At 42.5% G+C, this 26,574-nt stretch overlaps 2 protein-coding genes across 2 annotated transcripts; one reads left to right on the top strand and one right to left on the bottom strand.

Moving 5' to 3' along the window:
* The first annotated feature begins 2,384 nt into the window (after positions 1–2,384).
* Positions 2,385–16,676, top strand: LOC124000147 (branched-chain-amino-acid aminotransferase, cytosolic-like). Its single transcript, XM_046306325.1, has 11 exons — positions 2,385–2,426; positions 6,273–6,344; positions 6,822–7,022; positions 7,273–7,383; positions 7,490–7,609; positions 7,969–8,132; positions 8,638–8,780; positions 14,001–14,086; positions 14,262–14,402; positions 14,502–14,576; positions 14,712–16,676. The coding sequence occupies exons 1-11, from the start codon at positions 2,409–2,411 to the stop codon at positions 14,751–14,753; spliced, it is 1,173 nt and encodes a 390-aa protein (XP_046162281.1). The 5' UTR covers positions 2,385–2,408; the 3' UTR covers positions 14,754–16,676.
* A 135-nt stretch (positions 16,677–16,811) lies between these two features.
* On the bottom strand, positions 16,812–24,292 carry LOC123999661 (interferon-induced 35 kDa protein homolog). The gene is made up of 10 exons (XM_046305631.1): positions 24,179–24,292; positions 23,749–23,785; positions 23,591–23,668; positions 19,453–19,611; positions 19,156–19,272; positions 18,893–19,040; positions 18,711–18,820; positions 18,304–18,487; positions 18,024–18,133; positions 16,812–17,603 (listed from the first exon to the last, which is right to left on the bottom strand). Exons 2-10 carry the CDS (start codon positions 23,758–23,760, stop codon positions 17,394–17,396), a joined length of 1,128 nt encoding a protein of 375 aa, XP_046161587.1. The 5' UTR covers positions 23,761–23,785; positions 24,179–24,292; the 3' UTR covers positions 16,812–17,393.
* Between the last annotated feature and the right edge of the window lie 2,282 nt (positions 24,293–26,574).

Below are 26,574 nucleotides of genomic sequence, written 5' to 3' on the forward strand. Positions count from 1 at the left end.
CTACATAGGTTCTGTGAGTGTGATAACCAGAGTGCCTAGTATTTAATATACTGTATATCTCAGTGGTGCACTAGAGGAAGTTGTGAAACTCAAAGATCATAAAAAGTGTGCAACCGGGAAATGCTTTCCGAGAGTTGGATCAGCTTTCTATATGCACACCAGAGAAGAAAATGTGAAGCAAGATGTTTTACTCAGCCCAAAATCTGTCAACGAAAATAAACCCACAATGTTAGGAGTTTTTGTATGGAAGTCAATGAGAGAGTGTAGAATTTGGTCAATAAAAAAGGTAATTGCTAATTTGCTGCAAGAGGCTTTTTTTATGGAATAGAAGTTTCGTAATGGTTCGGTTGTTATGAATGCACTGATATAATTGGACACAGGTGGCATTTCAGCAACTTTGGAAAAAAAGGCTCTATATCTGAGGTATGCCTGTTGTCAAAGAGATGGATAGAGGACTCATCATGGATCTAACTCGTTTTGGCATGGGCATTGCCGTTGAGGAGTGGGGATTCCTTTGAGTTGGGAGCAATCAGCCAATAAAGAAGAAGAAAATTGACTACTTTAAAAGGAGATAGCGACAATTGTGCTGCCCATGCTGTCACAGACGCTATAATGGCACAGATACAAAGATGAGTCCTCTATCTATCTCTATGGCCTGTTGTTCACACGCATATCTGCCCTTTTAAATCAAATTAAATCAAATTGTATTTATCACATGCGCCAAATACAACAGGTGAAACCTTACCGTGAAATGCTTACTTACAAGCCCTTAATTAACAATGCAGTTCAAGAAATAGAGTTACGAAAAGATTGACTAAATAAACTAAAGTCAAAAAATACTACTAATAATAAATCTATCAAAAGGTACACATGAAAAGTACATAACAATAATGAGGCTATAAACAGGGGGTACCGGTACCAAGTCAATGTGCGGGGGTACAGGTTAGTTGGAATCATTTTTAATGTGACTATGCATAGATAATAAACAGCAGTGGGGGGTGGGCCTTCCTCTGACAACACCTAATTATTATTTTTATTTAACTTGAACAAATTCTTATTTACAATGATGGCCTACCCCAGGCCAATTGTGCACCACCCTATCAGACTCCCAATCACAGCGATGTGATGCAGCCTGGATTAGGTACTGCAGTGATGCCTCTTGCACAGGGATGCAGTGTCTTAGACCTCTGGGCCACTCAGGAGCCCTGAGTATATAGGTCCTGGATGGAAGGAAGCTTGGCTCCAGTGATGTACCGAGCCGTACACACTACCCTCTGTAGCGCTTTACGGTCAGATGCCGAGCAGTTGCCATACCAGGTGGGGATGCAACCGGTCAGGATGCTCTCGATGGTGCAGCTGTAGGGCTTTTTGAGGATCTGGGGACCCATGCCATAAAAAAAATTATCCTGAGGGGGAAAATATGTTGTCGTGCCCTCATCACAACTGTTTTGGTGTGTTTGAACTATGATAGTTATGTGGACACCAAGGAACTTGAAACTCTTGACCCGCTCCACTTAAGTCCTGTCGATTTTAATGGGGGCCTGTTCGACTTCGATTTTAATGGGGGCCTCCTTTTCCTCACTGGCTAGAATGGTCCCACCTGATCTCGCCTCCTCCCGCCTATCTTCCATCTTTGAGGACATGCATTTCTATTGTTAGAGCTGCCACTTGACTATCTTGTCAATATAATAGACAATCTTTGTGGACACGGTATTGGACAATGCAAGTGTGCTGAATGCTGATGGACAACATTGGCATGTAAAGAAAACGACAGGGTTCAACATATTATTATTACAAAGATGTAGACAATATTACAGGAGAAATTATGCATTATATAACAAATACACATTCAAACCATGGTTACGTATTTAAATGCCCATCCCCAGAAAGCACGACGTCCAATCAAATAACACGATTGCTACAACTCCCCGTTCGTAGACCAATCGTGGCCATCTCCCCTCTTGATCGTTTGAACTTGATAAACCTCGTTTATTCGAACCCATCTAACCCTGTCTGTTTTGTCCAGCCAGATGGCAGATTCGTCACGCCTATGTCATCTTCAACAACACACTGCTGTGCTGACTATTACAATCTTCCATTATAATTTGCTGTATATTTTATTAACAATTAATTCAGTATTCATACCAGCATGTCTTCAGATGAAGTCTATTATTTCGTGTAAAGGTAAAATAGCCTACTTGAAATTCAATAGAATTTTCAAACCTATTCTTGCACAATTTACAAATTAAATATATAAGAAATATATATCAGATACGAATTTGTTTTATTATTTTAATCTCAAGAACATTGTTATTATGACAAGGTCCAATACGGAACGCAAATGACCACTGCTTATAGAATTTGCTCCCACACGGACACATTTACCATTCATTAGCTACGTAGCGGCGATGGCATCTCTTAGGACGGTGAGTCCAAAGATCACTCTCTTTTATCGCTATTGTCTGTTTATCTCGATCGTCTCTGTAAATAGTTAACAATGCGGGGCTAATGTGTTGAACTATTTTGAACCTCCACTATTTACTTGTTTAACTGATGTGCAACTCGTCCCGCGCTGCTTTACCTTCAGTCTATCAGCTACACAGGCGCAGCTACTGCTTTTGGTGACGTTATTCATGTTGGCAGTGTCGTCATAAAGCGTGCAGTCACAGATTAATAGGCCTAGGGGTGTCTGCGCCAGTATTCGGAGCGGGGGTGATAAATAAATGTGTGCCGTAAAAATACGATCTTAAACAGATTTGAATTCTTATGTAAATGAATATTTAGGGTGGATTACATTATTCCGAATCTTTAGCCAGTCAGAAACTACAGATGTAAGCTTTAAAATGTGAAGAGTATTTTTTACGATAAAAGCGAAATCTCAATGGATGGAAATACAGTGTCAAATTACGGTTCATTGTAAAGACGTGGTTTTCCCTATAAATGACATGCCTGCTATGAGGTGTTGGCTATATGTCTCCAACACACACACACACTCGCTCTCTCCGCATACCTTCACCAGACAGGCCAAAACATACAGTACCAGTCAAACGTTTGGACACCTACTCATTCAAATGTTTTAATTCATTTTTACTATTGTAGATTTTCTACATTGTAGATTAATAGTGAAGACGTCAACTATGAAATAACACACATGGAATAATGTAGTAACCTAAAAAGTGTTATACAGATCAGAATATATTTGAGATTCTTTGAAGTAGCCTCCCTTTGCAGCTTTGCACATTATTGGCATTCTCTCAACCAGCTTCATGAGGTAGTCACCTGGAATGCATTTCAATTAACAGGTGTGCCTTGTTAAAAGTGAATGTGTGGAATTTATTTATTTCCTTAATGTGTGTGAGCCAATCAGTTGTGACAAGGTAGGGGTGGTATACAGAATATAGCCCTATTTGGTAAAAGACCAAGTCCATATTATGGCAAGAACAGCTCAAATAAGCAAAGAGAAACAACAGTCCATCATTACTTTAGGACATCAAGGTCAGTCAATCTGGAAAATTTCAATAACTTTGAAAGTTACTTCAAGTGCAGTCGCAAAAACCATCAAGCGCTATGATGAAACTGGCTCTCACGAGGACCGCCACAGGAAAGGAAGACCCAGAGTTACCTCTGCGGCAGAGGATAAGTTAATTAGAGTTAACTGCACCTCCGATTGCAGCCCAAATAAATGCTTCAGAGTTCAAGTAACAGACACATCTCAACATCAACTGTTCAGAGGACTAAAAGGACAACAATAATAAGAAGAGACTTGATGAGACCAAATTTGAGATTTTTGGTTCCAACCACTGTGTCTTTGTGAGACGCAGAGTAGGTGAACTGATGATCTCTGCATGTGTGGTTCCCACTGTGAAGCATGTAGGAGATGTGATGGTGTGGGGTGCTTTGCTGGTGACACTGTCGGTGATTCATTTAGAATTCAAGGCATACTTAACCAGCATGGCTACCGTAGAATTCTGCAGCGATACGCCATCCCATCTGGTTTGGGCTTAGTCCCACTATCATTTGTTTTTCAACAGGACAATAACCCAAAACAAACCTCCAGGTTGTGTAAGGGGTTCCAATTCATCACAAAGTTGTTCGATGGCGTTTAGGTCAGGGCTCTATGCAGGCCAGTCAAGTTCTTCCACACCGATCAACAAACCAGTTCTGTATGGACCACACTTTGTCATGCTGAAACAGGAAAGGGCCTTCCCCAAACTGTTGCCACAAAGTTAGAAGCACATAATCACCTACAATGTCATTGTAGGCTGTAGCATTAAGATTTCCTTTCACTGGAACTAAGGGGCCTAGCCCGAACCATTATTCCTCCACCAAACTTTACAGTTGGCACTATGCATTGGGGCAGGTAGCGTTCTGCTGGCATTGGCCAAACACAGATTTGTCCATCGGACTGCCAGATGGTGAAACGTGATTAATCACAACAGAGAACGTGTTTCCGCTGCTTCAGAGTCCAATGGTGGCAAGCTTTACACCGCTCCAGCATTGAGCATGGTGATTTTAGGCTTGTGTGCGGCTGCTCGGCCATGGAAACCCATTTCATGAAGCTCCCAACGAATAGTTCTTGTGCTGTCGTTGCTTCCAGTGGCAGGTTGGAACTCGGTGAGTTTTGCATCCGAGGACAGACGATTTTTACGCGCTTCAGCACTCGGCGGTCCCTTTCTGTGAGCTTGTGTGGGCCACCACATCGCGGCTGAGCCGTTGTTGCTCCTAAACGTTTTTAATTCACAATAAGATCACTTACAGTTGACCGGGGAAGCTCTAGCAGGGCAGGAATTTGACGAACTGACTTGTTAGAAAGGGTGCATCCTATGACGGAGCCGCATTGAAAGTCACTGAGCCCTTCCGTAAGGCCATTCTACAACCAATGTTTGTCTATGGAGGTTGCATGGCCATGTGCTCGGTTTTTATACACGTGTCAGCAGCGGGTGTGGCTGAAATAGCCAAATCCACTAGTTTTGAAGGGGTGTCCACATACCTTTTTGTGTGTGTGTGTTAGAGGTTGACCGATTTCAAGTTTTCATAACAATCGGAAATCGGTATTTTTGGGTGCCGATTTGTTGATTTAAAAATATATATATATTCTAGATTTATTTTTATTTTTACACCTTTTATTTAACTAGGCAAGTCAGTTAAGAACACATTCTTATTTTCAATGACGGCCTAGGAACGGTGGGTTAACTGCCTCGTTCAGGGGCAGAAAGACAGATTTTCACCTTGTCAGCTCGGGGGATCCAATCTTGCATCCTTACAGTTAACTAGGGTAACGCAATAACGACCTGCCTGCCTCTCTCTCATTGCACTCCATAAGGAGTCTGCCTGTTACGCAAATGCAGTAAGCCAAGGTAAGTTGCTAGCTAGCATTAAACTTATCTTATAAAAAACAATCATAATCAATAGTTAACTACACATGGTTGATGATATTACTAGATATTATCTAGCGTGTCCTGTGTTGCATATAATCTGACTGAGCAGGGAGGACTGAGGAGAGGGACGGAAGTTATACTGTTACACTGGCAATACTAAAGTGCCTATAAGAACATCCAATAGTCAAAGGTTAATGAAATACAAATGGTATAGAGGGAAATAGTCCTCAAATAACTACAACCTAAAACTTCTTACCTGGGAATATTGAAGACTCATGTTAAAAGGAACCACCAGCTTTCATATGTTCTGAGCAAGGAACTGAAACGTTAGCTTTCTTACATAGCACATATTGCACTTTTACGTTCTTCTCCAACACTTTGTTTTTACATTATTTAAACCAAGTTGAACACGTTTCATTATCTACTTGAGGCTAAATTGATTTTATTGATGTATGTAAGTGTTAATTCAGTATTGTTGTATTTGTAATAATGAGAATTACATTTTTTTTGTTGTAAATCTGCTGATTAATCGGTATCTGCTTTTTTGGTCCTCCAATAATCTGTATCGGTGTCGGAAAAATCATAAATCGGTCGACCTCTAGTGTGTGTATATATATTATTAGTGTATTTACAGCCTACTGCTTTGCTCCAGCTGTCCCTATATATATATATTTTTTTTTACGTCACGACAGACACGTGTGGTGTTTTACTGGTAAACATTTTTCTAGAAGAGGGACAACATTGTCAACTTGGTTGAGAAGGCAAGTTTCCAGTGTGGGAGTAGATTGTATTACAAGGCTCTTAGTAGGTTGTTTGTCATAATGTGAATTCTGGTAGCCTATATTCTTAACTTTACCGGGATTATTAAATGTAATGTTTTCTCTTGTTTATTAGGCACTTCATGGACGGTTCATTCAAGCCATCCCCTACTCTATGGGGTCGTTGCGGTTTTCCAGCTCATTCAAGGTAATATATAAAGGAGAAGTAATGACCAGACACCCGAGACAGTTTCCTAAGTCATTGTATTAATCTATTGTCATTACAACCCCCAACACAGGAGGTTTTTAGGAGCTTGGCATGACTCTGAGGCACGGCTGTTTATTAACAGAGGCCGGCTGAAGCTTCTTTACAGGTAGAAGTGTCATTTGGCTCGTGTTCAGTAGCCTACCAGTCAGCCCGGGGGTCTATTGATCAAACGCTTTCTTAGTCCACCACGTGACTCTGTACCCTTTCTTCCCTTCTCTCACTTCCTTGTGCTTTGATTATTTAATTCAGTTTAATTGAAGTGCTTAATTGGCTCCCAAGACCACCATTAATTTCCGCTCCAAGCAAGCCCTTTCATTACAATAAAGACAATCATTGTGTTCGGCCCTCGCTCTGTTCCTTTCCCCTCCTCGTCTGTCTGTCTGTCTCTCTTCTGCACCGCCCTGCTTCCTCTCTCAGGCCGCAGACCTCACTATCGAGCGCAACACTGCGGGGAAGCCCAAGCCAGACCCCGCCTCCCTGGTGTTTGGCAAGCAGTTTTCAGACCACATGCTGACCATCTATTGGTCAGAGAAAGAGGGCTGGAAGGTTCCCCAGATCAAGCCCTTTCAGAACCTGTCGCTGCACCCTGCCACCTCTGCCCTGCACTACTCCATAGAGGTGAGAGAAGGAGCCATAGTGCAGACATAGGAGACATTTGGCTATGTTAGCCTCGTAAAACCAGATAGACGTCGCAATAGTTCACATTCTGTTTCATAAAGGAAATGTGAGCACAGTGGTCAATTTGCCTGACGAGGCGAGCACTGTCTTACTGAGACCTCGGTCCTTGATACAAGTCACCTAGCTTATTCTTTCAGAGATGGTTCATTCTGCCAGATGTATGAACAGTATGTCTGTGTCTGTCTCTCAGCTGTTTGAGGGCATGAAGGCGTTCAGAGGGGTGGACAACCACATCCGTCTGTTCAGACCCAACCTGAACATGGAGAGGATGCACCGCACTGCTGAACGCAGCTGTCTCCCTGTGAGTCTCTCTCAGACCTGGTCCTGAAGAACCCGGTTCTGGTTTCCCACTCAATTGAACTGAACCAAGTAGTTACAGGTCCTCTGTCCCTCCCATCTCTGTGTAGTTGTTTGATAAGGTGGAGCTGTTGGAGTGCATCAGGAAGCTGGTGGAGGTGGACCAGGACTGGGTCCCCTACTCCCTAGACGCCAGCCTCTACATCAGACCCACCTACATTGGGATTGAGGTGAGCACTGCCCCCCCTCTCACAGAGACAGGAGACAGTCTCCATGATTTCACATTGGGGGGGGGCAGTTAGCCTAGTGGTTAGAGTGTTGGGCCAGTAACCGAAAGGTTGCTAGATCGAATCCCTGAGCTGACAAGGTAAAAATCTGTCGTTCTGACCCTGAACAAGACAGTTAACCCACTGTTCCTAGGCCGTCATTGTCAATAAGAACTGGTTCTTAACTGACTTGCCTAGTTAAATAAAAAAAATCATCTATTTTTTAACCATCTACACTTAGCCCTAGGTAGTGACATAGCGCTGTCACTGTTTCCTCCAGTAATACCCCTCTCCTTCCTCCCCTCTCCCCCTCCTGGCCTTAGCCTTCCCTGGGTGTGTCGAGGTCCAGCCAAGCCCTACTATTTTGCATCGTGGGTCCTGTAGGGCCCTACTTTACCACAGGGGCCTTCAGCCCAGTCTCTCTGCTGGCAGACCCAAGCTATGTCAGGGCCTGTAGAGGGGGGGTCGGAGCCTACAAGATGGGGGGGTGAGTATCACACTTTAACACACACACTTCCAAGTAGAAGTGACTCAACAATTTGCGAAAGCAACAATGGGTTGCTTTGTTTCGTTGGAATTTCCAAAAAACGAGAATGGTTTCTTCATAGCTTATTAGCTATATAACAACTCTTGTATAACGTCGTGGAATTATCAGGATATGGTCTGACTCTGGGCCCCCAAGTTAACTTCTGAATAGAGACAGCTTGAGGCTTATAATGTAATTGTTTAGCTATTTTAACCATGCACATTCCTCTAGATTACAAAATGTTGGCTGCAAGTTACCTGAACATGTCTGTCCTCTGGTAGCCATGTTGTTTGACCTCTCTCACAAGGTCAGCCCCCCCAGCAGGAGGAGCTGTTTGAGGGTTGTGTGTTTCCAAGGGAGCTGCCTTCTGAAATGAAATATTCCACCATCCCTCCTCTCTCCCATGTCTGTTCCTCCCTTTCACTCTCATACTTTCCATCTCTCTCTCTCTCCCTCTCTCTGTCAGTAACTATGGGCCTACTATATCAGTGCAGAATGAGGCCATAAAGCAGGGCTGTCAGCAGGTCCTGTGGCTGTATGGAGAGCAGGAGGAGATCACAGAGGTCGGCACCATGAACCTCTTCATCTACTGGACGAATGAGGGAGGAGGTCTGTTTCACTGTCTATCGTCTGTACGGCGCCTTCAGAATGTATTCACAACCCTTGACTTTTTCCAAATGTTGTTGTGTTACAGCCGGAATTTAAAATGGAATAAATTGAGATTTTATCACTGGAGTACACACAATAGGCTAGTGATAATGTCAAAGTAAAATGAATTACAAATTAAAATCCGAAACGTCTTGAGTCAATAAGTATTCAATCCCTGGCAAGCCTAAATAAGTTCAAGTCACGTACGTTGCATGGACTCACACTGTGTGCAGTAATAGTAATCAACATGATTGATTAATGATTACCTCATCTCGGTACCCCACACATACAATTATCTGTAAGGTCCTTCAGTTGAGCAGTGAATTTCAAACACAGATTCAACCACAAAGACCAGGGAGGTTTTCCAATGCCTCGCAAAGAAGGGCACCTATTGGTAGACACTGAATATCCCTTTGAGCATGGTGAAGTTAGTAATTACACTTTGGATGGTGTATCAATACACCCAGTCAAAGATGCAGGCGTCCCTCCTAACTCAGTTGCCGGAGAGGAAGGAAACCGCTCCGGGATTTCAACACGAGACCAGTGGTGACTTTAAAACAGTTACAGCGTTTAATGACTGTAATTAGGAGACCACTGAGGATGAATCTACAACTATGTAGTTACTCCACAATACTAACCTAAATGATAGTGGGGAAAAAGCAAGCCTGTATGAATAAAATATTCCAAAACATTCATCCTGTTTGCAACAAGGCACTTAAGTAATACAGCAAAATATGTGGCAAAGCAATTCACTTTTTGTCCTAAATACAAAATGTTGTGTTTAAGGCAAATCCAATACAACACATTACTGAGTACCATTCTCCATATTTTCAAGCATAGTGATGGCTGTATCATGTTGTGGGTATGCTTGTAATTGTTAAGTACTGGGATGGTTTTCAGGATAAAAAATAAATGGAGCTAAGCACAGGTAAAATCCTAGAGGAAAACCTGGTTCAGTCTGCTTTCCACCAGACACTGGGTGATGAATTCACCTTTCAGCAGGACAATAACCTACAACACAAGGCCAACTCTACCTCAAAATTAGACTGTCAATGTTTGAGTAGCCGAGTTACAGTTTTGACTTACATCTACTTGAAAATCTATGGCAGGACCTGAAAGTGGTTGTCTAGCAATGACCAATAACCAATTTGACAGAGCTTGAAGAATTTTGAAAAGAATAATGGGCAAATGTTGCACAATCCAGGTGGAGAAAGCTCATAGAGACTGACACAGACTCATTCACAGCTGTAATAACTGCCGAAGTTGCTTCGACAAAGTATTGACTCGGGTATGTACACGTAAATGAGATTTCTGTATTTAATTTTCAATAAATTTGCACAAATGTGCTTCACTTTGCCATTGTGGGGTATTATGTGTAGATTGAGAGATTTTTCAAAAATATTTAATCCATTTTGAATGAAGGCTGTAACACACAAAAATGCAGACTAGGTGAAGGGGTATGAATACTTTCTGAAGGTACCATATGTCTGTTTGACTGTCTCTAGTCTGTATGTCTGTTTGACTGTCTCTAGTCTGTATGTCTGTTTGACTGTCTCTAGTCTGTATGTCTGTTTGACAGTCTCTAGTCTGTATGTCTGTTTGACAGTCTAGTCTGTATGTCTGTTTGACAGTCTGTATGTCTGTTTGACTGTCTCTAGTCTGTATGTCTGTTTGACTGTCTCTAGTCTGTATGTCTGTTTGACTGTCTCTAGTCTGTATGTCTGTTTGACTGTCTCTAGTCTGTATGTCTGTTTGACTGTCTCTAGTCTGTTTGACTGTCTCTAGTCTGTATGACTGTCTCTAGTCTGTATGACTGTCTGTTTGACTGTCTCTAGTCTGTTTGACTGTCTCTAGTCTGTATGACTGTCTCTAGTCTGTATGACTGTCTCTAGTCTGTATGACTGTCTCTAGTCTGTATGACTGTCTCTAGTCTGTATGACTGTCTCTAGTCTGTATGACTGTCTCTAGTCTGTATGTCTGTTTGACTGTCTCTAGTCTGTATGTCTGTTTGACTGTCTCTAGTCTGTTTGACTGTCTCTAGTCTGTATGACTGTCTCTAGTCTGTATGACTGTCTCTAGTCTGTATGACTGTCTCTAGTCTGTATGTCTGTATGACCGTCTCTAGTCTGTATGTCTGTATGACCGTCTCTAGTCTGTGTCTGTTTGACCGTCTCTAGTCTGTGTCTGTTTGACCGTCTCTAGTCTGTGTCTGTTTGACCGTCTCTAGTCTGTGTCTGTTTGACCGTCTCTAGTCTGTGTCTGTTTGACTGTCTCTTGTCTGTATGACTGTCTCTAGTCTGTGTGTCTGTTTGACCGTCCCTAGTCTGTGTGTCTGTTTGACTGTCTAGTCTGTGTGTCTGTTTGACCGTCTCTAGTCTGTTTGACCGTCTCTAGTCTGTTTGACCGTCTCTAGTCTGTTTGACCGTCTCTAGTCTGTTTGACCGTCTCTAGTCTGTTTGACCGTCTCTAGTCTGTTTGACCGTCTCTAGTCTGTTTGACCGTCTCTAGTCTGTTTGACCGTCTCTAGTCTGTTTGACCGTCTCTAGTCTGTTTGACCGTCTCTAGTCTGTTTGACCGTCTCTAGTCTGTTTGACCGTCTCTAGTCTGTTTGACCGTCTCTAGTCTGTTTGACCGTCTCTAGTCTGTTTGACCGTCTCTAGTCTGTTTGACCGTCTCTAGTCTGTTTGACCGTCTCTAGTCTGTTTGACCGTCTCTAGTCTGTTTGACCGTCTCTAGTCTGTTTGACCGTCTCTAGTCTGTTTGACCGTCTCTAGTCTGTTTGACCGTCTCTAGTCTGTTTGACCGTCTCTAGTCTGTTTGACCGTCTCTAGTCTGTTTGACTCTAGTCTGTTTGACCGTCTCTAGTCTGTTTGACCGTCTCTAGTCTGTTTGACCGTCTCTAGTCTGTTTGACCGTCTCTAGTCTGTTTGACCGTCTCTAGTCTGTTTGACCGTCTCTAGTCTGTTTGACCGTCTCTAGTCTGTTTGACCGTCTCTACCGTCTCTAGTCTGTTTGACCGTTTCTCTAGTCTGTTTGACCGTCTCTAGTCTGTTTGACCGTCTCTAGTCTGTTTGACCGTCTCTAGTCTGTTTGACCGTCTCTAGTCTGTTTGACCGTCTCTAGTCTGTTTGACCGTCTCTAGTCTGTTTGACCGTCTCTAGTCTGTTTGACTAGTCTGTTTGTCTAGTCTGAGTCTGTTTGACCGTCTCTAGTCTGTTTGACCGTCTCTAGTCTGTTTGACCGTCTCTAGTCTGTTTGACCGTCTCTAGTCTGTTTGACCGTCTCTAGTCTGTTTGACCGTCTCTAGTCTGTTTGACCGTCTCTAGTCTGTTTGACCGTCTCTAGTCTGTTTGACCGTCTCTAGTCTGTTTGACCGTCTCTAGTCTGTTTGACCGTCTCTAGTCTGTTTGACCGTCTCTAGTCTGTTTGACCGTCTCTAGTCTGTTTGACCGTCTCTAGTCTGTTTGACCGTCTCTAGTCTGTTTGACCGTCTCTAGTCTGTTTGACCGTCTCTAGTCTGTTTGACCGTCTCTAGTCTGTTTGACCGTCTCTAGTCTGTTTGACCGTCTCTAGTCTGTTTGACCGTCTCTAGTCTGTTTGTCTCTAGTCTGTTTGACCGTCTCTAGTCTGTTTGACCGTCTCTAGTCTGTTTGACCGTCTCTAGTCTGTTTGACCGTCTCTAGTCTGTTTGACCGTCTCTAGTCTGTTTGACCGTCTCTAGTCTGTTTGACCGTCTCTAGTCTGTTTGACCGTCTCTAGTCTGTTTGACCGTCTCTAGTCTGTTTGACCGTCTCTAGTCTGTTTGACCGTCTCTAGTCTGTTTGACCGTCTCTAGTCTGTTTGACCGTCTCTAGTCTGTTTGACCGTCTCTAGTCTGTTTGACCGTCTCTAGTCTGTTTGACTAGTCTGTTTCCGTCTCTAGTCTGTTTGACCGTCTCTAGTCTGTTTGACCGTCTCTAGTCTGTTTGACCGTCTCTAGTCTGTTTGACCGTCTCTAGTCTGTTTGACCGTCTCTAGTCTGTTTGACCGTCTCTAGTCTGTTTGACCGTCTCTAGTCTGTTTGACCGTCTCTAGTCTGTTTGACCGTCTCTAGTCTGTTTGACCGTCTCTAGTCTGTTTGACCGTCTCTAGTCTGTTTGACCGTCTCTAGTCTGTTTGACCGTCTCTAGTCTGTTTGACCGTCTCTAGTCTGTTTGACCGTCTCTAGTCTGTTTGACCGTCTCTAGTCTGTTTGACCGTCTCTAGTCTGTTTGACCGTCTCTAGTCTGTTTGACCGTCTCTAGTCTGTTTGACCGTCTCTAGTCTGTTTGACCGTCTCTAGTCCGTTTGACCGTCTCTAGTCCGTTTGACCGTCTCTAGTCCGTTTGACCGTCTCTAGTCCGTTTGACCGTCTCTAGTCCGTTTGACCGTCTCTAGTCCGTTTGACCGTCTCTAGTCCGTTTGACCGTCTCTAGTCCGTTTGACCGTCTCTAGTCCGTTTGACCGTCTCTAGTCCGTTTGACCGTCTCTAGTCCGTTTGACCGTCTCTAGTCCGTTTGACCGTCTCTAGTCCGTTTGACCGTTCTGTCCCGTCTCTAGTCCGTTTGACCGTCTCTAGTCCGTTTGACCGTCTCTAGTCCGTTTGACCGTCTCTAGTCCGTTTGACCGTCTCTAGTCCGTTTGACCGTCTCTAGTCCGTTTGACCGTCTCTAGTCCGTTTGACCGTCTCTAGTCTGTTTGACCGTCTCTAGTCTGTTTGACCGTCTCTAGTCTGTTTGACCGTCTCTAGTCTGTTTGACCGTCTCTAGTCTGTTTGACCGTCTCTAGTCTGTTTGACCGTCTCTAGTCTGTGTCTGTTTGACTGTCTCTAGTCTGTGTCTGTTTGACTGTCTCTAGTCTGTGTCTGTTTGACTGTCTCTAGTCTGTATGTCTGTTTGACTGTCTAGTCTGTATGTCTGTTTGACTGTCTCTAGTCTGTATGTCTGTTTGACTGTCTCTAGTCTGTATGTCTGTGTTTGTTCACTTAGTGTCTGCCTAGACTGTCAAAATAGGCTGTGTCAGTGCTTCCCCCTGTTGGATGTTAATGTTTCTGTTCAACTTGAAATGGTGAATTCTGTTCAACTTGAAATGGTGAATTCTGTTCAACTCCAAACGACGGTATACAGCTTATGCATGTGAGTAAGAGTACCTGTTTGTATGCAGAGAGAGAGTTGCTGACTCCTCCTCTAGATGGCATCATTCTCCCAGGAGTCACCAGACAGTCTCTGCTAGACCTGGCCAGAGAATGGGTAAGTAGGGGAGGAAGAGGGAGGTTATAATGGGAAAAGATCAGTTATTTGAGAACAGAGAGGATATAAGACCAGTGTAATCCATTGACATAGAAGACAAAAGATGGTAAAGCAGAATTATTTTATTGGCATTCTAGTGATTGACAGTCATACGGACTTGTTTTGTTTCCTTTAGGGAGAGTTCAAAGTGACAGAGCGCACCATGGGCATGAAGGAGCTGCTCGGTGCTCTGGACTCAGGCAGGATTACGGAGGTGTTTGGTGCAGGGACGGCCTGTGTGGTCTGTCCCGTCGGCAGCCTGCTCTACAAAGGGAAGGTAACCACAAGCCTTGGTGTATTTACATTTTTCTGAAACCCTTTTGTTTTGCCCTCAAACAAAATGCTCCAGATTTATTTTCTCTCTCCCCTCCCTCAGACCTACCAAATTCCTACAATGCAGAATGGTCCAGACTTGGCCAAGCGATTCCACAAAGAGCTGACAGACATGCAGGTAAGCAGGTCTGCCCTAATGCTTGCTTTGACCCTTTAAACAGAGTACTTCCCTTTGATATTAATTAGAACTAAATACATTTTGCTCTAAGCAACAGAATAAAGATGTTATTTTTGTTTTGTTTCCACTCCTCAGTATGGCCGGAAACAGAGTGAATGGGCACCACTGGTCGTTTAATTGGCAGTTTGCACATGCCAATCATATCGTGACCAGTCCTCCACTCAATCTTCAAGACCAGCAGTTTCAGCACACCCCATAATGCACTCCTTCTGATAGGCTGGCAGACCGGCAGAGATGAACAGGTCACGTCTGTTACTCTTGGTGTTTCTGCGGGGACTTGTAAAGGGATAGGGTTAGTCTGTCATTCAAATGTTGCAACTTGCATGGGATACCGACAGTTACACAATACTGTATAAGTAATGCTGTGAAACGTCCGCAGCCTCGGTTCAACCAACCTAGTCTGTATTTCTGTGTTAGGAACAAAGTCGGTCTTTTTCTTATTCAGTCCTTTATCATACTGTAGCACAGGTTACAGAAGAAATCGTCCTCCCAAGCTTTTTAATAAACACTACCTGAGATGGTCTATAGGGTTGTCCATGCTATTAGACACAAACTGATGTATTGTTGTAATAGTTTAAATATGCAATACGCACAACTATTGTAGGGGATTACTGGTAAGTTATTGGTCATTTGCAATATGGGAATAACTTTTACAGGTACTTAATAGGAACAATTGAGTGTTAAACATTTTCACTGGCTGACATAAGGAATATATTGACTGTACTATTATTGTTAGGTGACTGTAGGAATGGATCAGATCAAAACCACATCACAGGATTTGTTATTTTCTAAATATCACTATATAACCTGAGGAAGTAGAATATGATTTAAAATACTTGTTGTTGTAGAACCTATGTATATCAGGAATACAAATGGTTATATATACCATATTGACACCAGAGGTGCTTTTCAACAATCTCCTAGAAATGAGTTTACACTGACCTTAGTTTGATTTAAGTCAAGTGTGCATCTGTGTGACTGTCTTTCTGGGGCGGCAGGGTAGCCTAGTGGTTAGAGCGTTGGACTGGTAACCGGAAGGTTGCTAGTTCAAATCCACGAGCTGACAATGTACAAATCTGTCGTTCTGTCCCTGAACAGGCAGTTCAGGGCTGTCATTGAAAATAAGAATTTGTTCTTAACTGACTTGCCTAGTAAAATAAAGGTTCAAACATTTTTAAATTCTGGATTGGAAAGATGCCACTAAGAAAGTGATGTTGAAAAGATTGAGATTAAAATGGAGAGGTCCAAGTGAACTCAAGCCTAAACAAAGAGGTTAGCTATAGCTACATGATATACTTAAGGTATATGGCCAATATACCATGACTAAGGGCTGTTCATATGCGCAACGCGGAGTGCCTGGATTCAGCCCTTTAGTCTTGATATATTGGCCATATACCACAAACCCCTTTGTCTTATTAAGCAATAAGGCACGAGGGAGTGTGGTATATGGCCAATAAGGGCTGTTCTTAGGCACAACGCATCGCGGAGTGCCTGGACTCAACCCTAAGCCGTGGTATACCACAAACCCGAGGTGCCGTATTGTTATAAACGGGTTACCAACTTAATTAGAGCAGTAAAATACATGTTGTCATATCCATGGTATACGGTCTGATAAACCACGGCTGTCAGCCAACCAATTTATTGTAGACTTCAGAGTATGAGAGAGACCATGTTCAATAGACGCTATAGACTGACTTCTGCACTAGGTTGTGTGTAATCATGTAAACTTAAGGTAACAATGAGTAGTTATTTGTCTGTGGGTTTTTGTCAATTGGAACAACAGTCTTCCCAATTATTAACTGTATATCCAGGTTTATGTCCTCACCCTGCTGCTTTCCTTTCTATGAATGTGTTTGCCTCTTTCATATCGCTTGGTTTTCTCCATTCCTCCCTAAGTGCCTGACCGGGTGTGTGGACTGTCGTTGTCCTGTGGATCTAACTTGTCTGTAGTGGTTGCACTAGGCTATCCTGCTGGATCTTTGTGTTTTTGTTGTGGGACATTGTTACTAGATTTTTACAATAAACTCCATCTGTGTTCCATTGTCTGACTGGGTGTGGTTTTGCTAAACTATGTACTGCTTTGATGCTCATGCACTTTACTCGATTAAAACTCAAATCTCACATTGTCAGTGTAGTCCCTTCTCAGTAATAATGAACGAACCACACACACCATCGTAATGTCTGACTTGGTCCATTGGACAGACTTTATTACAATCACTGATTCTATCGTACAGGATTGCTCATGCAATACTAAGAATGACAGGAAACTATAGAATACCACAATTATAGAACACTAAATTGTGACAGCTATAGAATACACATTCCTTCTAAACGTTAACTTAAAGATATGTAAATTATGCTTGACAAGACTAATTTAGATTTCTTTGGAAGCTTAATTTTGTTCTGAATATTTATTTTTCACTGAGAACATTTCACCCAAAATGATCTGCATACATAATCAGAAATTCTATATAAATAGATGGTTCTACCAAATTATGTATCCCAGAAAAGACAATATTCAGAACAAAATTAAGTTTCCAAAGAAATCTAAATTAGTTGGCACTGTGCCAAAGCTTTTGACTAAGATTAGCATTTGGTTGAAAGTTTGCAATTGAGATCATACCTCTATGCTGATAGCAGGCTAGGATTAGATCCCCAGGCTGGATTTAACTGATCCTGTACTGAGATGGGATAGATGAGTGGCAATAGAAAGGTGTCCGAGCTCACTAGGGGGAGGGCTATCAGTGCCTGGCCCTCTCACTGGCTCTGGTCTTCAGTGGGACAGTCCTCCTCGAACAGGGCCAGGGTGTGCTGCCCCAGAGGGTTGTAGAGGAAGGCGTCCACCTCTCCCCCACCGTTACTGGTCTTCTGGAAGTGGATCTCCAGCAGGTCCTGCAGGTTCTCCTGCTCCATGACGGCAGGGATGCCAGTCAGCAGCACAGTACGCCCACACGCTGACAGCCGTGTCTGGTAGAGGGATCAGATTGGAGGATATCGCCTTACTGCAGACTGCTTCTAGACACTAATGGTTGGACTAGCTAGTCTAAGTCCCAAACAATGAGTTGAGCACCTATTATCTAGTCTATAGGGCCTTGAGTTTGTCCAGGTGAGGTAATGTGGAAACCAACATGTAAACATGTACATTACTTTAGCTTAACCCTGGAATTATAATTATATAACAATCCCATTGTAGTTGTAACTTTTAACCAAATTTGAATGGGTGCACCACAGACTGAAACTGTACGGTTTATAACATTACTCTCTGAATTGATGATTTCACTAGGCATAAAGGTATTTCTGCTGATAGTGTAGCTTGCTTATTTCATAGTCTGGTTGTCATGGAGTTAAAGGGATAAACTCATGGACATGAATATGAAATCTGCTTACCTGGAAACTTGTGATCTCTCCGTTCAGAAATGGAGTCACCTTCACACTGTTCTTCCTCCCTTTTTCAAACTCCACATCGTGGTACTGCTTGTCAGCCAGGCCCTTGGCAACTGTGGTAAAAAATGCACAGTATGCTAAGTTAATCAAAAGTTGTACATTTCTAATTATATCAAGTCAGAAGGAATGGACAGAAATAACAGTATGATGAAAATGAATTCTTCTGAGCTTTTTCCCTTTATGAAGAAAATGACATTTTCCAACAGGAACTTGACTTGCGTACTATTGTTTTCTGTAAAAGTGATGACCACGTTGCCAGAATCATGCAGCATGTCAGACTCTTCCACCTCCCCCCCTCCATTCTTGCTCTTGGAAAAGTGGATCTCCAGTTTGTCGAGCAAGCGGTCGTCCCCGACCTTGGGCAGCTTGGAAACCAGGATACGGCGGGAACATACCTCGGTGTCCAACTGAGGTAGAGAGACAGGTGCACACACAGACACTGGTTCACACAAAGGAATGCAATGACATACATACCAATGAAATAAACTAAATGGATGTAATCCAAGTTATTCTGCACATGACACTTCATAACAGAGCCACAGTGTTGTTCAGGCCCTTGTATTGCACTCATTACACCATCTTCCTGACACCTAAACACTAGTGAATGGAGATGAGTCTCTATGGTTGTACCTCTACTTGACAGGGCACCAGCAGCTGTACCAGCTTGGCCTCCAGAGTGATGGCACAATCCCCACCCAGATCCACCTTATGCTCCCTCAGGCTCAGGATCTTCTGGGCCACTGTGGAGGAAAGGCGGTATAATAACCACAGAAATCAAAATAGGTGCTAGACAGTAAAGTTTTCGGTCTTACCTTCCTCATCCTCAAAAGTGATCAGTGCAGTGCCCTCCTCCATTGGATACACTATATGTGGCTTCACATCAAAATTGAGTGTGTTAGCGCCATCACCCGTTACTCCAGTGAACACAACCTTCTTTTCAGGCACTGCAGCAGTAGACACCTAAAACCAAGAGAGACCATCTTCAATAGTCAACTAAATCTCAACACACCTACTACAGTACACAGCCACACAAAGACTAATAATACAGCTCCTGAGTTTTGGGGTGTGGCCCTACATCAGTCTGCTGCTTGAGGTGGTGGGTGCTCTCCTCCTCAAGCTGCAGTTCTTCCTCTGCTCTCTGGATCTCCCTCTTCAGTCTGCTCTCCTCATCATGCAGGGCAGCCATCTTCTTCTGCAGAGAAACATTACTCCTATTAGTCATTCAGGCAGAATACAAAACCTCTATCAAGACCTCTCTCAACCCTGCAAAAAGCCACTAAGTATAGGATAAGCAAAATATAGCGATATCCTAAGAAAAAAGTTAATTCTAGTGTTGATCTTTGGTTTAGTGGTTTGAGAGAGTTTGTCATACCCTTTCAGAGTCTACATCCCTGGCTTGGTTGTTGTCATCCTCTTCCAGAGATATCCTCAGTTTGACTACGCGCTGTCTGAACTGTTTAGCAAGGTCCTCCTGGTCATCCCTGGCTCTGGACAGGTCCTGCTGCTCCTTCAGCAACTGATTGTGTTGAACCTGAGAACACAGATTCTATGAGGCCCTTGAGCCATAGGCTACACTCACCAACGGGATTAAACATGCATTAATTATTACACAGTTGACAAAGCACACACACACACACACACACACACACACACACACACACACACACACACACACACACACACACACACACACACAGTTGAAGTCGGAAGTTCACATACACTTAGGTTGGAATCATTAAAACTTGTTTTTCAACCACTACAAATGTATTGTTAACAAACTATAGTTTTGGAAAGTCGGTTAGGATATCTACTTTGTGAATGACAAGCAATTTTTCTAACAATTGTTTACAGACAGAATATTTCAATTATAACTCACTGTATCACAATTCCAGTGGGTCAGAAGTTTACATACACTAAGTTGACTATGCTTTTAAACAGCTTGGAAAATTCCGGAAAATGATGTCAGCGCTTTAGAAGCTTCTTATAGGCTAATTGACATCATTTGAGTCAATTGGAGGTGTACCTGTGGATGTATTTCAAGGCCTACCTTCAAACTCAGTGCCTCTTTGCTTGACATCATGGGAAAATCAAAAGAAATCAGCCAAGACCTCAGAAAAGAATGGTAGACCTCCACAAGCCTGGTTCATCAATTTCCAAACGCCTGAAGGTACCACATTCATCTGTACAAACAATAGTACGCAAGTATAAACACCATGGCCGTCATACCGCTCAGGAAGGAGATGCATTCTGTCTCCTAGAGATGAACATACTTAGGTGCGAAAAGTGCAAATCAATCCCAGAACAAGGAACTTGTGAAGATGCTGGAGGAAACAGGTACAAAAGTATCTACAGTAAAACAAGTCCTATATCGACATATCCTGAATGGCCACTCAGCAAGGAAGAAGCCACTGCTCCAAAACCGCCATAAAAAAAGCCACACTACTGTTTGCAACTGCACATGGGGACAAAGATCATACTTTTTGGAGAAATGTCCTCTGGTCTGATGAAACAAAAATAGAACTGTTTGGCCATAATTACCATCATTATGATTGGAGGAAAAAAGTGGGAGGCTTGCAAGCCGAAGAACACCATCCCAACCGTGAAGCACGGGGGTGCTTTGCTGCAGGAGGGACTGGTGCACATCACAAAATAGATGTCTCATGAGGATGGAAAATTATCTGGATATATTGAAGCAACATCTCAAGACATCAGTCAGGAAGTTAAAGCTTGGTCACAAATGGGTCTTCCAAATGGACAAGGACCCCAAGCAAGTTCCAAAGTTGTGGCAAAATGGCTTAAGGACAACAAAGTCAAGGTATTGGAGTGGCCATCACAAAGCCCTGACCTCAATCCTATAGAAAATTTGTGGGCAGAACTGAAAAAGCGTGTGAGCAAGGAGGCCTACAAACCTGACTCAGTTTCACCAGCTCTGTCAGGAGGAATGGGCCAAAATGCACCCAACTTATTGTGGGAAGCTTGGGGAAGGCTACCCAAAACGTTTCACTCAGGTTAAACAATTGAATGGCAATGCCACCAAATACTAATTGAGTATATGTAAACTTCTGACCCACTGGAAATGTGATGAAAGAAATAAAAGCTGAAATAAATCACTCTACTTTTATTCTGGCATTTCACATTTAAAATAAAGTGGTGATCCTAACCGACCTAAGACAGGAAATTCTTACTAGGATTAAATGTCAGGAATTGTGAAAAATTGAGTTTAAATGTATTTGGCTAAGGTGCATGTAAACTTCAGACTTTAACTAATATATATATACACACATACATACATACACACATACATACATACATACATACATACACACATATACATATACACACATATACATATATATATACACACATATACATATATATATATACACACACACACACACATATATATATACACACACACACACAGTGGCTTGCTAAAGTATTCACCCCCTTGGCATTTTTCCTATTTTGTTGCCTTACAACCTGGAATTAAAATAGATTTTTTGGGGGGTTTGTATCATTTGATTTACACAACATGACTACCACTTTGAAGATGCAAAATACAAAAATATTGTGAAACAAACAAGAAATAAGACTAAATTTTTTTGGAACTTGAGCGTGCATAACTATTCACCCCGCCCATGTCAATACTTTGTAGAGCCACCTTTTGCAGGAATTATAGCCTCTTGGGGTATGTCTCCATAAGCTTGGTACATTTAGCCACTGGAATTTTTGCCCATTCTTCAAGGCAAAATTGCTCCAGCTCCTTCAAGTTGGATTGGTTCCACTGGTGTACAGAGATTTTTAAATCATACCACAGATTCTCAGTTGGATTAAGGTCTGGGCTTTGACTAGGTCATTCCAAGACATTTCCCCTTAAACCACTCAAGTGTTGCTTTAGCAGTATGCTTAGTGTCGTTGTCCAGCTGGAAGGGTGAACCTCCATCCAAGTCTTAAATCTGTAGAAGACTGAAACAGGAATCTCCCTGTATTTAGCGCCATCTATCATTCCTTCAATTCTGACCAGTATCCCAGGACCTGCCGATGAAAAACATCCCCACAGCATGATGCTGCCACCACCATGCTTCACTGTGGGGATGATGTTCTCGGGGTGATGAGAGGTGTTGGGTTTGCGCCAGACATAGCATTTTCGTTGATGGCCAAAAAGCTCAATTTTAGTCTCCTCTGACCAGAGTAGCTTCTTCCATATGTTTGGGGAGTCTCCCACATTCCTTTTGGATTATTATTATTATTTTCTTTTTTGGAAGACTGGCTTTTTTCTTGCCAGTCTTCCATAAAGCCCAGCTCTGTTGAGTCTACGTCTTAAAGTGGTCCTATGGACAAATACTCCAATCTCCGCTGTTGAGCTTTGTAGCTCTTTCAGGGTTATCTTTGGTCTCTTTGTTGCCTCCCTGATCAATGCCCTCCTTGCCTGGTTCTTGAGTATTGGTGGGCGGCCCTCTCTTGGCAGGTTTGTTGTGGTGCCATATTCTTTCCATTTTTTAATAATGGATTTAATGGTGCTCCGTGGGATGTTCAAAGTTTCAGATATTTTTTTATAACCTAACCCTGATCTGTATTTCTCCACAACTTTGTCCCTGAACTGTTTGGAGAGCTCCTTGGTCTTCATGGTGCCACTTGCTTGGTGGTGCCACTTGCTTAGTGGTGTAGCAGACTCTGGGGCCTTTCAGAAGAGGTGTATATATCCTGATATCATGTGGCAGATCATGTGACACAGACTGCACACAGGTGGACTTTATTTAACTAATTATATGACTTCTGAAAGTAATTGGTTGCACCAGATATGATTTAGGGGCTTCGTAGCAATGGGGGTGAATACATATGCACACCACTTTTCCGTTTGTATTTTTTTTTTTTTACAATTTTCTTCATTTCACTTCACCAATTTGGACTATTCTGTGTATATCCATTACATTAAATCCAAATAAAAATCCATTTAAATTACTGGTTGTATTGAAAATAGGAAAAACGCAAAGGGGGATGAATACTTATGCAAGGCACTGTATATTTTTTATTTATTTATTCTACAATTCAAATGAAACTTTGTATTTGGCCGCATGTGACAACAGGTGTAGTAGACCTTACCGTGAAATGCTTACTTAACCAACAATGAGAAAGAGTTAAGAAAATATTTACCAATTATAAAAAGTAATAAAATAACAATAACGAGGCTATATACAGGGGGTACCGGGTCAATGTGCAGGTGTACAAATTTCCTCGACTAACCTGTACATGTAGGTAGGGATAAAGTGACTATGCATAGATAAACAGCGAGTAGCAGCAGTGTTAAAAACAAATGTAAATAGTCCTGGTGGCCATTTCATTGTATTCTGGCTTGGGGGTAGAAGCTGTTAAGGAGCCTTTTGGTCCTAGACTTAGCGCTTGGGTACCCTTGCCGTTTTAGCAGAGAGAAATGTCTATGACTTGGGTGACTGGAGTCAGACAATTTTTTGAGCTTTCCCAATTAATATCCTTTCTTTGGTCAAATATACCTTGCATTTGCTGATAGCATTTAGGATTCCATCCAAGGTGTTTTGTGATCCCTGGCTGTCTGTAATTAAGGAGAAATCCTGAAAAACAATTCCCTTCCATTAGGTCAGGCCTGTTTATAAAAATGATAAGACTCAATGAAGATTGGGTTCCCCCTTACCTCATCACACATGACTGTCGGAGAAATTGACGCTAATCTGTAAAGAGTATAAAATGTAGTGGAAAATGTGAAGTGGGCCCAATTTCTAATGAAAAAGAGCTGTGACAAATCAAAAGACCAATTACTGGAAAAAATATCAGAGTTGGACTTGCTGTCTAAACGCAGCCAACGTCTCCACTGACTAGTGTAGGTTACACTTTATAAAATGATAAGTAGTTTGAAACGATCTAGTTGAAAGCTTTCGGTATTCATATAACTACACATTCCTTTTTGAGTCGGTCCGACTATCAACGCCTCCAAGTACCATTGACCGTTCATTTGAAGTCTTTAACAAAAACGTATGACTCTTAACACATATCCAATCTATTTTAAATGAAAACATTCATTTAGTTACGATTTTATAGAAGACAAAGCAGAGTCAATCACTTACTGTAGTTAGCTGTTGAAGTGGTACGTCTTTTTCTTTCAGTTTCAGTTTCTTCAAAACGAGACGGCAGATTTCGACAAGAGGTAGGCACTTGGATAGCCCTGACGCGCACTCATTAAAGCCTTGATTCTGCTCCAGCACAGCACTCAATATACCAGCTTTTACTGAGTATACATTTAAACTCAGTTTTTCACAGTTCCTGCCATTTAATCCTAGTAAAATCCCTGTTTTAGGTCAGTTAGGAACACAACATTATTTTAAGAATGTGAAAAGTCAGAATAATAGTAGAGAATGATTTATTTCAGCTTTTATTTCTTTCATCACATTCCCCGTGGGTCAGAAGTTAACATATACTCAATTAGTATTTGGTAGCATTGCCTTTAAATTGTTTAACTTGGGTCAAACGTTTCGTGTATCCTTCCAAAGGTCCTTTGCTGTTGTTCTGGGATTGATTTCCACTTTTCGCACCAAAGTACGTTCATCTCTAGGAGACAGAACGCATCTCCTTCCTGAGACGTATGATGACTGCGTGGTATCATGGTGTTTATACTTGCGTACTATTGTTTGTACAGATGAACATGGTACCTTCGGGCATTTGGAAATTGCTCCCAAGGACGAACCAGAATTGTGGAGGTCTACAATTTATTTTCCTGAGGTCTTGACTGATTTATTTTGATTTCCCCATGATGTCAAGCAAAGAGGCACTGAGTTTGAAGGTAGGCCTTGAAATACATCCACAGGTACACCCCCAATTGACTCAAATTATGTCAATTAGCCTATCAGAAGCTTCTAAAGCCATGACATAATTTTCTGGAATTTTCCAAGCTGTTAAAAAGCAGTCAATTTAGTGTATGTAAACTTCTGACCCACTGGATTTGTGATACAGTGAGTTATAATTGAAATAATCTGTCTGTAAACAAGTGTTGGAAAAATTACTTGTGTCATGCACAAGTAGATGTCCTAAACGACTTGCCAAAACTATAGTTTGTTAACAAGACATTTGTGGAGTAGTTGAAAAACGAGTTTTAATGACTCCAACCTAAGTGTATGTAAACTTCTGATTTCAACTGTATATATAAAAAAGAACGTCCTCTCACTGTCAGCTGCGTTTTTTCAGCAAACCTAACGTGTAAATATTTACATTAACATAACAAGATTCAACAACTGAGACATGAACAAGTTCCACAGACATGTGACTAACAGAAACGGAATAATGTGTCCCTGAACAAAGGGGAGGTCAAAATCAAAAGTAACAGTCAGTATCTGGTGTGGCCACCAGCTGCAGGTCATCTCCTCATGGACTGCACCAGATTTGCCAGTTCTTGCTGTGAGATGTTACCCCACTCTTCCACCAAGTTACCTGCAAGTTTCCGGACATTTCTGGGGGGGAATGGCCCTAGCCCTCACCCTCCGACCCAGACGTGTTCAATGGGATTGGGATCTGGGCTCTTCGCTGGCAATGGCAGAACCTTGACATTCCTGTCTTGTAGGAAATCACACACAGAACGAGCAGTATGGCTGGTGGCATTGTCATGCTGGAGGGTCATGTCAGGATGAGCCTGCAGGAAGGTTACCACACGAGGGAGGAGGATATCTTCCCTGTAACGCACAGCACTGAGATTGTCTGCAATGACAACAACCTCAGTCCAATGATGCTGTGACACACCGCCCCAGACCATGACGGACCCTCCACCTCGATCCCGCTCCAGAATACAGGCCTCGGTGTAACGCTCGTTCCTTTGACGATAAACGGTGAGACTAAACTACAACTCGTCAGTGAAGTGCACTTTTTGCCAGTCCTGTCTGGTCCAGTGACTGTGCCCATAGGCAATGTTGTTGCCAGTGATGTCTGGTGAGGACCTGCCTCACAGCCTATAGCGGACAGTCTATGCACTGATCAAGGGATTGTGCGTTCCTGGTGGAACTCAGGCAGTTGTTGCCATCCTGTACCTGTCCTGCATGTGTGATGTTCAGATCCTGTGCAGGTGTTGTTACACGTGGTCTGCCACAGAGTACGATCAGCTGTCCATCCCATCTCGCTCTTAGGCGTCTCACAGTAGACATTGCAATTTATTGCCCTGGTCACATCTGCAGTCCTCATGCCTAAGACACATTCACACAGATGAGCAGGGACCCTGAGCATCCTTTGTCAGTAAAAAGGCCTCTGTGTCTTAAGTTGTCATTACTGCCTACTGTCTGTAAGCTGCTAGTGACTTAATGACCCTTCCACAGGTGCATGTTCATTCATTGTTTATGGCTCATTGAACAAGCACAGGTAAGTGTTTAAACCCCTTTACAATGACGATCTGTGAAGTTACTTTGATTTTTAGGAATTATTTTTTAAAGACAGGGTCCTGAAAAAGGGATGTTTCTTTTTTTGCTGAGATACATAAAATGGA

Source organism: Oncorhynchus gorbuscha, linkage group LG16, assembly GCF_021184085.1.
Source record: "Oncorhynchus gorbuscha isolate QuinsamMale2020 ecotype Even-year linkage group LG16, OgorEven_v1.0, whole genome shotgun sequence".
Classification (NCBI taxonomy): domain Eukaryota; kingdom Metazoa; phylum Chordata; class Actinopteri; order Salmoniformes; family Salmonidae; genus Oncorhynchus; species Oncorhynchus gorbuscha.

Coding starts and splice junctions, on each gene's coding strand:
- LOC124000147 (XM_046306325.1), top strand. Junction 7,384..7,489: donor CTGAACGCAGCTGTCTCCCT/GTGAGTCTCTCT, acceptor ATCTCTGTGTAG/TTGTTTGATAAGGTGGAGCT. Junction 14,403..14,501: donor GCCTGCTCTACAAAGGGAAG/GTAACCACAAGC, acceptor CCCCTCCCTCAG/ACCTACCAAATTCCTACAAT.
- LOC123999661 (XM_046305631.1), bottom strand. Junction 19,612..23,590: donor ATGCTATCAGCAAATGCAAG/GTATATTTGACC, acceptor CTGTGTTCTCAG/GTTCAACACAATCAGTTGCT. Junction 19,041..19,155: donor ACCTCAAGCAGCAGACTGAT/GTAGGGCCACAC, acceptor TCTTGGTTTTAG/GTGTCTACTGCTGCAGTGCC.